This window comes from Schistocerca serialis, chromosome 9, assembly GCF_023864345.2.
Source record: "Schistocerca serialis cubense isolate TAMUIC-IGC-003099 chromosome 9, iqSchSeri2.2, whole genome shotgun sequence".
Taxonomy (NCBI): domain Eukaryota; kingdom Metazoa; phylum Arthropoda; class Insecta; order Orthoptera; family Acrididae; genus Schistocerca; species Schistocerca serialis.
In genome coordinates, this window is record NC_064646.1 from 175077444 (window position 1) to 175095710 (window position 18267).

Consider the following 18267-nt stretch of genomic DNA (forward strand, 5'->3'; position numbering starts at 1 on the left):
TGGCAAATGTTTTACGAAACAACTTGTCTAAGAGTAAGAAATGAAATAGATCACAGAAAAATTTGACGTACCCCATTTGCTGTAAATGATTTCGAACATCATTCAAAGGCTTGTCAGGTGTTTGTCTAATCTATCTTCTTACAAAACATTTGATTGTTTGTTATTTTTTTTATTTTCAAAATTTTTCTTTATTTGGTACGTTTTATTCGTTATTAAGAATATGTAGATCAAGAGAATGTAGAGAAGTTTCAATTTATCCTTACAGTCACATTTATTTTGTTGTTTCAGCATGAAAAAATACATTCCACAACTTATACACGAATGTGACCTTTTATTCGAAAAATAGCTAGGCCTTCAAGAGATTAACTTTTTCACACTTCAATTAAGTAGCTAGCAGCAGCTGTTCTTGAAGTATTTCAATTTTCCTCGAGATGTATAATTACGTTTTTGTTAATTACCCTCGTTACTTTCAACCAATTAAATTTTTCCATTCTGGAAACATCCCCCAGGCTGTGGCTAAGCCATGTCTGCGCAATATCCTTTCTTCCAGGAATGCAGTTCTCCAAGGTTCGCAGAAGAGCTTCTGTGAAGTTTGGAAGGTAGGAGACGAGGTACTGGCAGAATTGAAGCTGTGAGGGCTGTTCGTGAGTCATGTTTGGGTAGCTCAGATGGTAGAGCACTTGCCCGTGAAAGGCAAAGGTCCCGAGTTTGAGTATCGGCCCAGCTCTCAGTTTTAATCTACCAGGAAGTTCATATCAGCGCACACTCCGCTGCAGAGTGAAAATCTCATTCTAGAAACATCCTCCAAGCTGCAGCTAAGCCATGTCTCCGCAATATCCTTTCTTCCAGGAGTGCTAGTTCTCCAATGTTCGCAGAAGTGTTTCTGTAAAGTTTGGAAGGTAGGAGACGAGGTACTGGCAGAATTGCAGCTGTGATGGCGGGTAGTGAGTCGTGATTGCGTAGCTCAGATGGTAGAGCAGTTGCCCGCGAAAGGCAAAGGTCCTGAGTTCCAGTCTCGGTTCGGCACACAGTTCTAATCTGTGAGGAAGTTTCAATTAAATTTTTCTTTGAAAATGTGCACTTGACAGTGGTCGGTTTGATACTGCATTTCTAGTTCCAACTCTTCATTTGGCTATGAAAATACGGATAAAAAGTCTTCCTCAAATCAGTATTCAAGTTTTTCTTAATTACTCTGATTACTTTCAAGTAATTAAATGCATTTTTGCTAAACTAGACCTTATATTGATCAATTTGATACCCAGTATGTCCATTTTCCATTCTTTCTTTGACTATGAAATTTCAGGCCAATTTTTCTCCCAAATCACAAATAAAGTTTTTCTGAATTACCCTTATCACTCGCAAGTAATTAAATCTTTCGTTGCAAAACTAGAACATTCGCTTGTCAATTCGATACCCCATTTGTCCGTTTCCTAGTCTTCGTTTGACTATGAAACTGAGGTCAATAATTTTTTCCCAAATAACTAATTCCGTCTTTCTTACTTTCCTTGATTACATTTCAGCAATTAAATCTCTTTTTCCAAAAATAGGCCTTTGTCCATTTTCCGTTCTTTGCTAGACTATGAAAATACGTCCAAAAATTTTCTGTCAAATCACTAATTAAGTTTATTGAGTTTCCCTAATTCCTTTCAAGCATTTAAAACTTTCTTTTCAAAAACAAAAATCACGCTAATCAGTTTGATATCCCATTTGCCCGTCTGTGAATCTTCGTTTGGCTGTGAAAATTCGAACACTGAACAAATTTTTTACTGTCAAGATCGCTAAAATTATGTATTCATGTAGATAACCGGTTTCGGAGATTCTGTATTGAAATCCTCGGATCCATGTTTACATCATCCGAAACATGGCAACAGAGAATTGCCGAAACCGATTACCTATATGAATAAATGATTTTAGCGATCTTGGAAGTTGAAAATTGATTCGGTGTTTATTGTATTACAGATCACCGTCTCGCTGACGATGTCAGGAGTGTACGTGAAAATTCGTACAAAAGTGTCCATCTCGCAATTTTCCCTCAAATTTCTAATTAAGTTTTTGATAATTACTCTGATTACTTTCAAGTGATTAAATATATTTTTGTAAAACTAGGCGTTGCGCTTGCCAAGATAATATCCATTTGTCCGTTATACATTCTTCGTTTGGTTAAGAAAAATCAAACAAAATTTCATTGCTTAATTTCTAAGGAGTCTAGATTTTGCACCGCTCAAACATTTGAGTAAAAATACAGAGGGGCAGCACGGTTAGAAAGTGGCTTGAGGCAGGTACTCACACGGGCGTGGGTTGTCCGACGCGGGGCATGTTGGAGATGCTCGTGGCGTTGGCAGGCCTGGCCAGCCGGATGGAGAAGGTCGCCTTGAGCGCTGGCTCATCGAAGCAGGGGAAGGCCCGCCGAGCGTCCGTCGGTTGGAACTGCGTCGTCGCGATCCACCTGCAAGGCCACAGCAACACACTCTAGTTAGCTAAGCAAGGAAGGCAACCCTCTCTAGTGGCGGATCCTCGTTGCCTCAGGACAGAGAGCTGGAAGGGAAGTATCAGGCAGGAAGAATGTAGTTAAACGTATCGCCGATGTCAAAGTCAGGGAAGGAGGGAGAGAGAGAGAGAGAGAGAGAGAGAGAGAGAGAATCAATACATCACGCAGACAAGAAGGAAGGAAGACTGCCACGCGGGGTAGCTCCGCGGTCTGAGGCGTCTTGTCAAGGTACGGGCGGCTAACCCCGTCATAGGTTCGAGTCCTCTGTCGGGTATGGGTGTGTATGTTGTCCTTAGCGAAAGTTAGTTTAAGTTAGATTAAGTAGCGCGTAAGCTTAGGGACCGATGACTTGAGCAGTTTGGTCCCATAAGGCCTTACCACAAATTTCAAATAAAGGAAGCCTGCTGCATGTAAAATATCGTATAACTACTGTCGAACCAGAGTCCAGTGTCTTAACCACTACGCCATCCCAGTCATCAAAAGAGATAGAAACATTTCAGAAAATACACTAATGTTCAGAAAAAAACAAAATATATTGAACTACTAAAGATAGAACGTTCATATTCACAGGACATGTAAATTAGTATGTTCTGTAGAAAATATTAGCGTTTGTAAAATGTCGATCGGTGGGTTCGAGGTCAACAACGATATCGTGGTGCAACAGCACTTACCGGTAAAACCTGCTAGCGGCTCGCGCTGTCGCTACAATCCGAATGTAATGGATCACAGTGACTTGAGCAGACGTGCATGACGCCTCGCAGGCGTATGCGCGAATCGTAAAGTCAAACCAGCGAGATTGAAAGAGGGCGCATTATTGGCATGAGAGAATGTGATGCATCCATCCGGGAAACTGCTGCTTGTGTGGGTCGATGTAATTCCAGCTAGTTTCCATCCCAGCGTAGCACTAATTCTTGGCGGTTGTTAAGGTTAACTGTAATCAAGAATCTGGGGCTTTGAAAAAAAATACAACTTAATACCAGTTTTTCAGTATCATACCCAAAAGATTTGGCTGTGAATGTAAACCCCATTTCTATCACTGACATTGTACCTATCAGCAACTTCATAAAGACCAGTAGTAAAAAGTGCAAACTACCTCACCTTGCTGCAAGTATTGCAAGTATTGCCATAGTATGAAGGTTGCTGTTGTTTGCAGAATGAATTAATGGGAACCACGTTTACTATTCACTAGTAATGTCTATACTGATTGCAAATGAAACAACTGAAAATATTATATTAATATATCACATTACTCGAGAAAACAACAGAACTTCATGGTCCTCTTGCATTTGCTTGACTGACCTAAATTCTACTCAGTTTCTTAGTTGAATGTAGCAATTTAAGAGCCTGAATTTAGGCAGCTGAAAAATAAGTACCACCCTCCTGTGTACAATCAGAAGCTCTTGAAATGGACAAAAACGTGTAGTATAATTGAATGACTCTATGTCTGTTGATGCATTCTTAATCTGAATGCATTTTCAACCTTTTATCCTATGTAAACTGGCTGCCGAGGGGACGGGCATGAGGCCACCCTCCACCAATAACGTTATCAAATCCAAAATACGACATGCTGAACCCGGCGGCAAGCCCAGGAAACAGAGTACAAAGATCCTACGTAAACCGGCACAATCATGCGAAACAATCTCAAAGACGACTCATTACTACTACTGCCGCTTATGGCTGGCTCTGAGCACTATGGAACTTAACTTCTGAGGTCATCAGTCCCCTAGAACTTAGAACTACTTAAACCTAACTAACCTAAGGACATCACACACATCCATGCCCGAGGCAGGATTCGAACCTGCGACCGTAGCAGCAGCGCGGTTCCAGACTGAAGCGCCTAGAACCGCTCCTCCACAGCGACCGGCACGGCCGTTTATGGTTGGGCAAGAATGATCTCCCAGATTTATAGTCCAGAAGAAGGTTCTCGTGAACTAAGTAATCTCCATATAGCAACTTTACCCGAGAGCGAAAGTATTTGCGGGAATACATTAAGATCGTCTGTCACTCTGTAATTTCTCTCTCTCACGCGGGGATTTTTACATCTCTCCCCGACAATCCACTTCAGAGTTCGGCTACTGACCCCAACAGGATTTTTCTCGAACTACCAAAGTTACATAGTAAACTCGAACGCTTTATACTCTGGGTGAAGTAATCTTCGCGACAGAAACTCTGTGAAAACAAACACATGAAATAGTGTGTTAAGTCTCCCGGCTCGATCCCTATAATGGTTATAACAAACAATAGGTCAGAGTAATTACATATGGAAATTGTGATGAAAATCTTATTTTTGTGTTCGTGGAGAGAGCACACCACGTTTGCAGTAGCGCCTTACGGTTATGCAGCACACAACGCACACATGAACAGTGGTGGATCTACTCATACGTGACTGTTTCTTACTTCAAAGCGGACGAAACGCGTAGTCGGCAGTTCACAGAACTCCATCCTGCCATCTATGCGAATTAATCAGTAGGCACGTCACTCGTGTGCAAATTGACGCAGCGGTAAAATTCTCGTGAGAAATATCGAAGGCGATGTGTGGAACAATATTAAAAAAAAAAAAAAGCTGGTATTGTATGTACTTTAACACTGGTCTTGCAATGTGATTCCAATACCCGTATATTTCATATTATTAGGAATGGAAAGCACACGGAACTTGTTCACCTTTTGCTAAGAACTAATACTTATTTTACTTCTATGTTTCAGTAAGTGGACTTGTTTGACATTCCCTTCAAATTATCGTATCCAGTACTGATTTCTTCATATTGGCCTATCTGATATAACCAAAATAACAAATAAACTTAGCTATATAGTCCGACCTCTCTTGTTGTATGAAACATGAATCCTTTATTGATTCCTCAAGTGTCAAAATAACCACCGAGTCTTGGGTGACTTAATGCATGTCCCTCGATCCTCTCCGTCTTTCCTTCTATTGAGTTTTCCGTAAATCTCTTGCTTCTCCTAGGTTAACTCTTCTTACACACAATTCTGGGTTCCTTAAAATATTTAGCATCAATCTAGACAGATTTCAAAATTCCCCTATCTATTTTCTCATGTATTTCCAGTGGCTAAAATTCTCTTACTTGCAGAGCTAGAGTTTGAATTCACATTGTTTCCTCAGTTTTCGGCTAATCTTTGATTGAAGCAGGAAGATGGAGAAAATTCTCTTCTTCTATTCGCTTATAAATTTTTTGCGGTGGTGGTTGTGGGGATGGGAACATCCCAGACAATGGTGCATGTGGTCTGCAAACCACTGTATGTCACATTTTATAAGATACAATTTTACATTTTGCAGAGTGAGCAGAAGCAAGTTTAAGTACGGGCGCGCCCTCTATTTCAGCTGATGCCCAGACGCCTGTTGTAGAACTTTTAAAATTTTGTGCAGCGTCTGGACTCCTGCTTAATCCTTCACAGTGGCTGGCTTATCCTTTTTTAGTCCAGTGACCACGCAGACAGAATTATCAGTCAGTTGCATTACTTTAGCTCTTAACATTAAATATTTATTTTTTACAGAATATTTTGGAAATGACTTTAAATATGCATTATTTCCGCGCTTCTCTACTTCTCTCTCTCTCTCTCTCTCTCTCTCTCTCTCTCTCTCTCTCTCTCTCTCTGTGTGTGTGTGTGTGTGTGTGTGTGTGTGTGTGTGTGTGTGTGTGTGGGTGTGGGTGTACATGAATATGGTTTTTAGAGAACTGTTGTGTACCAGTTCTTGATGAAAGGGCGCTTAAAGAAGTGACTGTCTCGTGCCGAAACCAACATACCCTCCTGCTCCTCATTATCATCACCACCATCATCTTCACCAACAATCTTTCTTTTTTTACCTATTTTGTACGTTCCTACTTTCAAAATACTTTATTTTTCTATTTCTCTTATTACAGCTTCGTTATTTCTGATGTTTAACTGATAGTTGTTTCAATTAGTTTCATTTGTCCCTAATTATATTTGTGTTAAAGAACTTGTGCACCACTGTAATCTCTTCTGTTCTTATTTTCGTAATAGGAGTAAAGTATTTTCTTGTTACTACGTGGCCACTCCCGCAGTAGGTTCGAGTCCTCTCTCGGGCATGCGTGTTTGTGTTGTTCTTAGCATAAGTTAGTTTAAGTAGTGTGTAAGTCTAGGGACCTATGACCTAAGCAGTTTGGTCCCTAAGGAATTCACACACATTTGAACATTTATTATTACGCGTTTTCGTGGCCGTTTGATTGCGTCACGTCATTTTCTACATACAGCTGCAACAATCGAAATGGTAAACGCAATCTCTGTCTTATACAAAATTGTCTTTCATGACCTCCCACTTCATTAGTTGTTTTGTTTTTTATCTTTGATCTTCCCAATGTGGCAGAAAGCTTTTTCTTGTCTTCAGGTCGAACGAAGAAATCTTTTTTTCCCTACAGTATAAAGCTGAATTATAAAGTGTTTACCGGTATGTTCAACTATCCTTAAAAGTAATTACTCCTCGTTCATAGTACGTCTCGAGATTAAAAGGGTCAGCTGAAGTCTCTCGCGAAAGAAAATAAATTAAGAGATATCAATAATTTTAGATAGAATGAAAAAACATTTTTCGTTGGAGCCTCATGCGTCTTGTAAAGGCTATACTAACGGACACTACTTTAAATAATAAAAGATGTACGTTGCGTGACATTTTTCCACCTCCTTGGAGCTTTTTCGAGCCCCAAATACGAATCGCCGTTTTGCTGTACTAGAAGCTGGCGTTGCCGTCGGCTATCGGAAACTGGTGGGCCGTTATCCCATTTGCAGGTAGAAAATGCCCTAGGCTGCTCATTTGCCCGTCGCTCCATTAACGCAGAAAATTGCCTTGGCAGAGCGGACGGTCGCCTGATTAATGGCCACCTGAAAACCGATAGACTGTTGTGGCCTGCGGCGTGAAACGGCGTGCGACGAAAATTTGCAGTACGTAAGGGTAACTCACAAATACAATTCTGCCGAGCGCATCGCTTGTTCGTAAATACAAGCACATTTGATCTCTTATAGAGCTCGAAGAAACGTGCGAACGTACAGAAACATGGCTATTTTTAAACACCTATCAGCTGTCGGATGTAAACAGTATGGTTGTATAAATATTTGGGGAGTATCGTAATGAATAGCGAAAACTGAGAAAGATGATAGTGTACAATAAGAGAAGCACAAAATCCCAGAAAAAATGTACACTGCTTTACAAAACAAGTGAAGCAACCCGACGACATGGTCGGATGGCAATGTAACTTCATACAAGTACACTCCGTCGGCGGGTATGTAAATGATTAAAGTTGCAGTTCTCCATGACAGGTTGAACGGCCAACAGAGTGCATTACTGATGTTCTTGTTTAGTGTTATTACCAGATCTTGTTGGGGGTATAAACGGTTGAACATCGTCAGATGTGAAGAATACGGAGGTCCTGTGTCCTCGTCAGAGACAGCGTCAGCAGCACCTGGGTTTGAATAGGACCTCAGTGGGCATCTGCATTTGACCGGCTGGTTAATCTTACAATATCCAAATTTGTGGAGCATACGGATGTCGTAGTGGTACGATGTTGGACGGGATAGGAACATGGTGCCAAACATGTTCGTCGTGAAGCTTCCGGGTGACAACATCTGACCAGGGAGGACCGCAGTAATGCACACCGAGCACGTCGTAACCCCTTTGCATCTGCACGTGACGTCCTAGAAAATGTAATGGACTCCCTGCAATATTCCTTTTAATACGGCACCGTCGGCCAGAGACTAGAAGCAGCCGGACTAGAGAATTACCGTCCCACGCGTAGACTGCTGGTAACACCACAACACAAACGGCTGTGTTTGGAATGGCACCGGGACCAGGAAGCACGGAGTACTGATGAATGGCGTCGCACCGTGTTCAGCGATGAATCGTTGTTCTGCGGCACACGGGATGATCATCGTCGGCCTGTACAGAGGCAACCTGGGGAAAAATGCTGATCTTCCAGGGCTTGAGAGAGGAGCAGCGGTGTTACTTTTGGCGTCATGGTGTGAGGATTCATCTGGTATGGCTTCACGTCCCAGCTGGTAACGATGGAGGGAACTCTTTGATTTGAATCAACAAGACCGCTACGACTGTTAGAATTCTTTATTCGAGAACATGGCCGGTTTGGCAAATTAAATTTGCACCTTCAGGTGCCTCACTGTATACAAAGGTACAAAGGAACTTATCAGACATTTAGGCACTCCAAGAAATGGACAAATAAAAGCGATAAGGTATATGTCTACTTACAATCAGAAGGTTAAGGTTCTATTTAAACCGGGTAAAAACTTTCCCAATGTTTATAACCAGGTATTTAAAACTTCTGACTCACGAATGCGCGAGAGTCTATGATAAAATGGATTGGGGACTAAGGCCATCCCCAATCTAAAAAAGAGCCCAGTAAAAGGTAAACGGATGATGAAAGCGATGTGAGGTGTACGGCGTTCTAGATCCATGAAACGTGTGCGTAACAGAGGACAGAGAGGTCAACATTTTTTTTTCTTTATTGTGATTTTATCACCTTACACAAGGCGGGCTGTCAGCAGCTGAGTACGCCGCTCTTCAGCCTTGAGATTTACAATAAGTAAGAAATAGAGAGGGGCACAGAAAATACAATCAGAATGGCGGGCAAAACAATGTAGACACCAAAAAACAAAAAAACACGGAGCCGTTCACGCCTGACGAGAAAACATCACTGACACTAGTTGACACGGCGCACAAAACAGGGATGATGGCGATGGTACACGTGAACAGTGGCGGCGTTTCGGCGAACAAACACTAAACACAAACGAAGGCACACACACGAGACACTAATGGCGATGACCTCCGGCGCGCGAATGTTCACTGTGCGTGTACGAGTCCGGGGACCTGCCAAGAGAGGAGGAGGAGGAAGGGGAGTGGGAGAGCGAGAGGAGGGAGCAGAGGTGCCACGGGCAGGGGAGATAGGGGGAGGGAGGAAGGGGGAGGGGAAGCCCGGGGGGAGAGGTCAACAGTCATCTTCTACAATATAATGTGCATGAGACGCAAAGTGCTTTCGAGCAACAATAACATTACTGCGTTATTATAATGCCACATCTACCCAGAAGCACTAGAGAAACAAACATTGTAATGTTTACCACAAATCACACTGTATGCATTTGTTAAATGGCCGTCATGCGCAGTCAGTCACTGCAAATAAAATAACTTAAAGCACAGCCTGGTGGAATCACGTCATTTTTCTACTTTCTCCATTACTTGGGACCTGGATCAAATCTAAGGACATGCATCAGAATACCAAGAACACAATGGCGATGAAAACGCGCTTTATGAAAAATGGCACTTCGAACATTTTCCATTTCGACTCTTCAAATGTTCTTCCTTCCAGCGCATGGGTTAGTTAGTCGCCTACGAGATGCAGGACAGGTGCACAGATAGCTTTCATTGTGCAAACTATTAGCTAATGGTGTTGATTCACTTCAGGGCTATGATCAATAAGATGGATCGTTAATGCACATTAGCTTTCAGTCCCACCCAGTGATAGAGGTAGTGTTTATTAGCACTACGATGGATTGATAATTATCAGTAAGAAACTAAGCATAAACATACGAGAGTTTCCATATAACATAACGAAACGGCACTGTATTTCTCTTCCACCACACCACCTGTTTCGGTAAGGTGATGTCACTGCTTTTCTCACACTCTACCCTAGACTCCAGAAATCCCAAGGATCCCTACAAATCTCCCTTATTCAGTTTACCTCCTGGTGTAATCAATGGATTCTCAAGATCAGCCCCTCCAATACCCAAGCAGTCATTATGGGATGAACCACTCGCATCTTCCATCTCCATGACTTTAATCTTACCACTTTCGACGGTCCTATCGATTTAACTAATACACTAAAATATCTTGGACTAGCCTTCAACCAGCACCTAAAGTGGAAACCTCACCTACTAACCATCCAACCATTAACAGGCCGAACTTGACGGTTACACCTCTCCAGGAACCTACTCACGTACAAAAACCCGATCCGACCCATCGTCTGCTATGCAAATGCTCCATTGATCTCTGCCCCAATCAAAGTTTTAAAGTCCCTTCAAATCCTCGAACACCATGTACTCCGTCTAGGTTTCATCATCCGTTTACCTTCCCCCACATAGATCTTCTACCACCTCATCAACTTCCCACCCCCTCCTCACCCACAATGAACACCTCCGCATTTCGTATGCTATCCGCAAACTAGATTCCAATAACTCGATTGTCTCCCCTCTGATCACCAATCCTGGTATGCTGTCGCACTTCACACTCACACCCTACACCTTAAAACACTCCAACACAACTTCATCCAACGCAACTTCAACCAACTCCCTCTCGCAGACAATGAGATTTGCTGCAATATTTATTGCTCCTGGCAACTTTAACGCCTCTTCACGGGTAGCACTTCACATCAGGGCTCCTCTCTCCCTTTCCCTCTCTGTCCATCCTCATCCGTTTCGTCTGTTATCACTACCCCACCCACACAAGAAACTCGCTCCCATCTTCTGTCTTTCCTACGCTCTATCTTCTCAGTATCTACCCCAACACCTATCTTCCGCTCTACAGTTTTCCTACGTAATAGACACCTGCTTTCTCTACCCACGTCCCTCAGCTCAATGAAACATGTTTTCCCCTTCTGAAATACGTACTTCTCTCGCTGTGCATGTTATTCAGGTTTTTAGTGTAACTGCAGTGCTTCAGTGCTTTTTCTTAGTAGAAATTAACCTTTCAGTGACATGTTTTTAAAATGTATATATTTTTTAGTTTTCCTTGATTTTTAAATCAACAAATAAAAACATTCATAATGTCTTATTTTTCGCATCTTTGTTATACAGGGTGGCCAAAATAAAGAGGCCTCATGTCTTACAAAAAACATACAGACAATTCACTCGTTTATTGTAAATACAGAATACGAAGCAATAGATTATGAAAAACACAGTACTGAACATTCAGTAGGTCAATAGCTAACAGGAGGTGCTGAAAATGTTCACCCTAGACTTCTATATACAACTGATCACGTCTCAGCAAGATTTTGCCATTTCATTTGGTGTGATTTCCACAATCGCATTGCGAATGTCTGGTTGCAACTCATCAGTTGTAAGTGGCTTGTTACGGTAGGCTTTACATCGTATTACCCCACAAATAAAAATCACAGGTGGACAAATGGGGCGATTTGGGAGGCCATAAATTTCTACGTTCCTTTCCGAAAGCTTCATGGACGTATGACACTGAAAACTATTAAGTATGCACCCTGGCGCCATCTTGTTGGAAAAATGCATACTCTTTTTCATTCTCAGTTAGCTGCTCAACAAATGATTGCAACAGTTCCGTCACATAAACTTGGGAGTTCACGGTGTTGTTAAAGTAAATGTGGCCTACAATCCGTTGGCCTGAAATTGCACAACAAACGCCAGAGGCACCTCAGATCGTTCATAGAAATGTCTGTTGACCAGTAGCGTGTGTTTTGAGAGCTCGCGTATCTGCTAAGGTGAAACGATGCGTCATCTGAATTGAAATAAATATTTGGATCCAGATAACCATCAGCGACATGCATTCGCAATATGTTTGTCGTCGTGCGTAAGCCGGAGGTTTTAACTCTAGCATCACTCTTACTTTGTATTTTCGCATACGTGACAGCTTCAACATGTTCTGGCAAGACGTTAGTTTGATGTTTAGTTGGGAGGAGAGACGTCTAGTTGATTTCCGTGGACTTCTTACCATAGTTTCCTGAACACGTCGAATATTTTCCGGCTAACAAACTCTTTACACGGTTACATTTGGCATTAGCGACTGAACCTGTTGCTCTAAATTTGGTGATCAATTTCTGCACAACACTTTTTGCAGGTGCAGCTGTCTCTGGATAATTTATTGTGAACCTTTCATTTAGCGTTTTAAACGATTTACACCCAGAAATATTTTCAACAATATATACCTTTTATTCGACTGAAAAAGCATTCGGTAGAACTGTGTTCACAACAAGTTTCAAACTGACCGCTGACAACTAGATCGCCGCTCGACAGCAAGTGACATGACGTGATCCCGCTCGAGCGCTTCCCTAGCGTTAAGAAGTAACAACAAATAACTTCATATATCACTTGCAATACAACACGGGGCGTCTTTTATCTTGGCCACCATGTATTTTTAAGGTTGCTCTTGGCTGAAGATGAAATATTGTACCACTGGCAGCCCATCACTTTCCCATACGGAGCGAGAGGAATCAAATAACAATAAAGACAAAAAAACGTATTTCTTGTCAAGGTAGGGCACGGGTGAAATTTGAGCCTTAAGGTTACGTTTGAATATATTTGTATAATCTTGGACAATAAGTCGTAATGATGTCGGTTGCACTTCGGAACGACGTGTTAGCAGTTATCTCGAAAATGGCTCATTTTGGGACTTGTATGTATTTTGCTATTACTTGTGTTACACCCTGTACAAGTATGCAGTATTACAACTTATCAGTGAAAGTAAAATATTCCATGTGACTACATTTCGTTCTTCTAATTCGGCTGTAACCATTTAAAGTCCACAGGTGGCTGAACGGCGTTGGAAGGCAGTCTCACGTAGAAGAGGGTGTTCTCCGAGGCTTTTTTTAAAGAAAAGAAATTACTGGGTAAACATTCATCAAGCTTCTAATTGATAGGCTATCATTATAGCAAGCGGTAAAGAAGAGGAAATGTAACGACAACATTTGAGAAACAAAAATATTTTTATTACTGTGCTTCTAAAGTGTTTTCCTGGAAATTTTGTTAAGTTCTCCGTGCATTGCGATCAGGAAGGTACTTCCGATGATGGCTGGAAGCCACGAACTCGACAGGTTGTAACTATCATCTCCGCTGAAATTAGACTCGATCTTAGAGACCTCTGCAGCTTCCAGAACTTTCACTCTGAAAAATGATACATTCTTTGGCTGTCACACACGTATTGTTAAAATCTATACTCCGCTCATAATTTTCGAAGTGCTCCGCAGCTGTAAATGTCGCCTACATCGAAGGTTGTTGTTTCTGTTTTCATAACATTTCCTCTCCTTTACACCCCATCGGGTGATAACCGACAACGAATGCCTTTCAATAAGAGTCTGAGGGTTATTCATCCAGTATTTTTCGTCATTTTCTTAAATAAAAAAAGAACACCGTTTTAGATGTGAAAGCAAAGTCGGCTTTCGGTAGTGTCAGTTGAGGAAACCCGAATATTCATGACTGGTTATGGGGAGCGGAGAAGTTTATGAAAGGTATTTGTCCTTTTTCTAGTCAAATGAATCGTAATGACATTTAACATGGGATATATAAGGGAATAAATAAAAATATAAGTCAGAATGACCGGACAGTGATTTGTATATCTATGTTTCATAATGTAAGAGAAGTGCGTTACCACTGCAGCATCACTCGGTGGGTTAATGAGGAAGAAGAAGAAGAAGAAGAAGAAGAATAAGAAGAAGAAGAGCTAGAGGAAAATGATGATGCCTAATAACTGAAAAGCATTTATTTGAATTGCAAGAACGAGTTGCTAGTGCTGAATTAACTGTTTGTGTTTCACACAGCAACTAGATGACCTGGAAGTGTGCCACGCACATTATTTTACTGGAATATCTCAGTGTTATCAGGCGGAAACCTCATCACACACGTATGTGTGACCGACGTAATGGGGGAAGGGTACGTAACAAAGTCGAACCGAACTGCCTTCAACACAGATTAATTGCGCAATAGAATTCATTCAATTGATCACCAACTGAATTAGCTACGTTTGCATTCAGGGTGATCTGAGGCAATCTCTGCTGGGTGACACATTACTCAACTCCACACAGCGCCATTAGGATGTGTCTTTTTTTGTCGTCAATCTTCTGATTGCACGCTGCCCGAATACACACACACACACACACACACACACACACAGCGAGTACCGCAAAAGACTGTGAGAACAAAGCTATCCCGCAGAAAAAAATGCCAACTGATTTAGCTATAATACTAGCATAATGAAAACAATGTTTTATTAAGCTCAATATCACCTTCTGTGTGCCCGAAATGTTTCCATCCTGCCTCATACATCTGTTGTACTCAAACATCACACACACAACGCTGTCATAATAACGAGTAAAATTCTTTCCCACGGTAATAAAATTAATTCTGGCCGTCCCTACAGTCACTTAGCAGTTAAATTACTTGGAATGCACAAGTTTCGTACTAGGCTTCATTGCGACTGTTACGAACAGCAACTAAAGTACACAGAGAGCTGTAAGCAGTAGCTTTATTTAGGCTTCCACAACGTGTTTCAGTCTGGAACCGCGCGACCGCTACGGTCACAGGTTCGAATCCTGCCTCGGGCATAGATGTGTGTGATGTCCTTAGGTTAGTTAGGTTTAAGTAGTTCTAAGACTAGGGGACTGATGACCACAGATGTTAAGTCCCATAGCGCTCAGGCCATTTGAACCATTTGAACCACAACGTGTTACATTCTCATAGTCAGGTAGATTTAATAAAGTAATCTAAATTCTTGGTACATTCAATTTTCTGGACAAGCTGTATTCACTGGAAACTTTACCGAGTCGAATTGACCCCAAACACTTAATTTTTTCGTGTATTCAAATTTAAAGACAAATTATAGCTCATGTAAACCATAGCAGTAATAGTTCGGACTAGAATAAAATAGTGTAGCACGAAGCGAATTTAATTGTAATCTATAAAGTTTTGTCGAAAGTATGTCAAGAAAAATTTCGAGCTACTATAATTACATGATTACGGTCCTGTCCTGGAGCTTACGTTCGCCTTAAAAGAAAAGCATATATTACAATGGAGATGAATTGGCGTCTGCATTGAGTGATGTACTTCCAAGGGCTTCATTAAAACGACAAAAGGAAATCTCTTCTTCTTGTGCCTATCCGTTAATGGATGTTAGCGATGCCGCTTTATTCTATGAACCGCAGTATGTAGTGGTTGTTCCGCACTTGTCAGTCCTGTTCATTGCCTTACGTTATCTGACCAAGATATTCTCCTTCGCACATTTGTTCTTTTACTCTCCACGTTATTTTAAACATTTGCGGTAAATCCACATTTCAATGGACTCGATTTTCTTTGCTGTTGACATGTTTAGTATCCATCTTCCATAACCGTACAGAAGTACAGACCAGTTGTAGCATCTTACAAATCCAAGTTAATGTGTAGGTATAGCCATTTTCTTGTGAGAATTTTCTTGAATTTAATGAAAGCGTTATGGGTGTCCCGTGTGCGACATTTCATCTCCATGTCATATTTCACATCTTCACAGAACCACATTCCAAGGAAGCGAAATTTGTCTACTCTTTGTGTTAAGGAGCCACTGAGTCGTAGATTTGCGTTTGTAACGGAGTCGGGCTTTCGTGTGGCAAACGTAAAAGAATCTCAACATTGTTACCCAACCGGTGTGGAATACGTATAAGAAGCGGTAGCCATTATATCTGAACAGCGAAAATAGCACAGCCGCCGCAGACAGGGAAGACTGGCTGCCTCAGAAATGAAATGTTAATGAAAACTATTTTATGTGGTTCGAAAATTTTGTGGACACACGTTCATTTCATTTTGTATATTTTCAGGGTTTTTGTTGTTGCTTGCAAATTCGGCGTCATTTTTGTGCTGTTCGGCTTGATGGTGACTCCCCAACTTGTTCTACTCTTTTTGGCGTATATGCCTGTATCGATTGTATGAGTGCGTAGGAATGGGCCAGTGGGCTACGAACAGCGCTATTCGAGTCCACCTCACGTACCAACGTGTAGCTTCAACTTGCCAGAAACTTTTCGCTATTCATTTATCATTCTTACGGACACGCTAGTCTCATATTATAGGGGTCCTCTGTAGAGTTTGGAAGGAATCGGCAAAACACGGAGTTGAGTTGGTCGGTGAAGTGAACTCGTGTAACCTACTTGATAACAGATTGCAGACGAATGGAAGCAGAGAACTGAGTTCGGTTCGCGACCCAGTACAGTGGTTTTTGCTTGTTGTATATTATCGTGGCTAATTTGTGTTCTGTGAAACAGCTTCTTACTTTATGTAACAAGGACAACCTCTGTTTTTGTGGCATATATTGCTGTGACCGAAGTACTTGCGACCACGATTACCAGATTCTATTTAAATCGACATTGGCACTATAGGCTGTAATAGGCAAGGTGAAGATTGGGCTTACGTTTTCAAATGTAATGTTTTGTACAGGTGGAACTTCTTACGTTTTACTGGAGCCCACTCTGCTTTAATTATACTGGAAGTGTCAGAACTACATCGACAAGCTTTGAGGGGCAATAAAACATAGAGAGAAGATAATTTTTTTTTCATCCTGTCCTTCACAGGTTACTTGCGTAATTAAAACACGGATCTATCAGGGTATAAAACGCACCGTAGGCAGTTCGTTGTGGATTGTTGTTTTCCTAGTAAATGTTTTGAGGGCGATATTCTGACTCAACGTTGACTGTGAATTTGGTTTTTAAAACTCCGCCCTCTACAAAACACAACAAACATGCTTCGACACTTATGTGTCGTCTTCAGTGGGTCACCTTTTGTTGCTCAAACTGCATTAATAACTACAACTCACAAAAGAAACAGACCAGTGATGTATAATACCGCAGAACCTACGAAATGGTGTCAAGCTATAAAATGCATAAATGCCCGCCTTCCTGTACAATCCCATCTTTGAAATTAACGTAGTATTAGAAATAGAACGAGACACACAGAAGATAACACATACATGTCGAAACATTTTTAACGTAGTGGGAAGTGTCGTACCTGAAGGATAGTGTGCCTGGACACACAGGAAGTTTCGTGGTCGGTGTTTCAGTCTTACTTGAAGGAATGAGCAGTTTTCGGTATTTTCTACTGTTTTTTTCTTTTCTTTCTTTTCTTTCTTTTTTTGTTGTTGTGAGACACCAGGTTGTCTTCTGCAGCAGTTCTAAATAACGTTTCTACGTATTTAAGTGTCGTATAATATGTTAAAGCTATTTGAAGGCTATCGTTAGTTCTTCAGTTACAGAATTTTATGGTAATAAAACTTCAGTGTACTTTTAGAGCTAGTTAATAATGTGTGGACGGTTACACCATATTTTGTGGATCGTGCACTGTCTTGCACACTGAAACAGAAGAATGTGTTCTTACCATAGGACATGGAATATGTAATATTTCCAAATGAACTGAATTTCTTTAATGTCTTACCAATTTTTCCTGTTTTGAAACTGGAAACTTGTGTTAGTTACCAATTTCAAAGCGTTTTTAACTGGTAAATGGTTTTCGATAATACTACTTCTTCATTTGATTTCACTGTGCTGATTATTGGTGTGTGCCGGCCGAAGTGGCCGTGCGGTTAAAGGCGCTGCAGTCTGGAACCGCAAGACCGCTACGGTCGCAGGTTCGAATCCTGCCTCGGGCATGGATGTTTGTGATGTCCTTAGGTTAGTTAGGTTTAACTAGTTCTAAGTTCTAGGGGACTAATGACCTCAGCAGTTGAGTCCCATAGTGCTCAGAGCCATTTGAACCATTATTGGTGTGTACCACAATAATAATGACATAACACCAATAATATTAAATCCAGTATTTACAAGATGTTTTTTCTATTGCAACACTTAAATCTGAATATATTATTTGTTCCTAGGTACATGACTATGTTGTACCGTGGAAGTTTTTTCACATTTGGAAAAACCTTTCTTTTCCGGACAAATTGCGTGATTTCAGAAAACGACTGCAGCATACATAAAGTGAATGCTATCAGTTGAAAATGGAATAAGAAAAAAAAATCTAATTTCTTTAACAGGTTTTGTTAGAGGTGAAAATTTGAAAAG

The 18267-nt window shown here is 41.2% G+C and overlaps 1 protein-coding gene across 1 annotated transcript in view; it reads right to left on the bottom strand.

Annotated features, from left to right (window-relative positions):
* Positions 1 to 18267, bottom strand: part of LOC126418899 (aminopeptidase N) — a 310305-nt gene that overhangs the window by 239734 nt on the left and 52304 nt on the right. The window contains exon 4 of the mRNA XM_050085916.1: positions 2288 to 2446. Coding sequence (XP_049941873.1) covers positions 2288 to 2446 — 159 coding nt within the window. The remainder of the gene's footprint in view (positions 1 to 2287; positions 2447 to 18267) is intronic.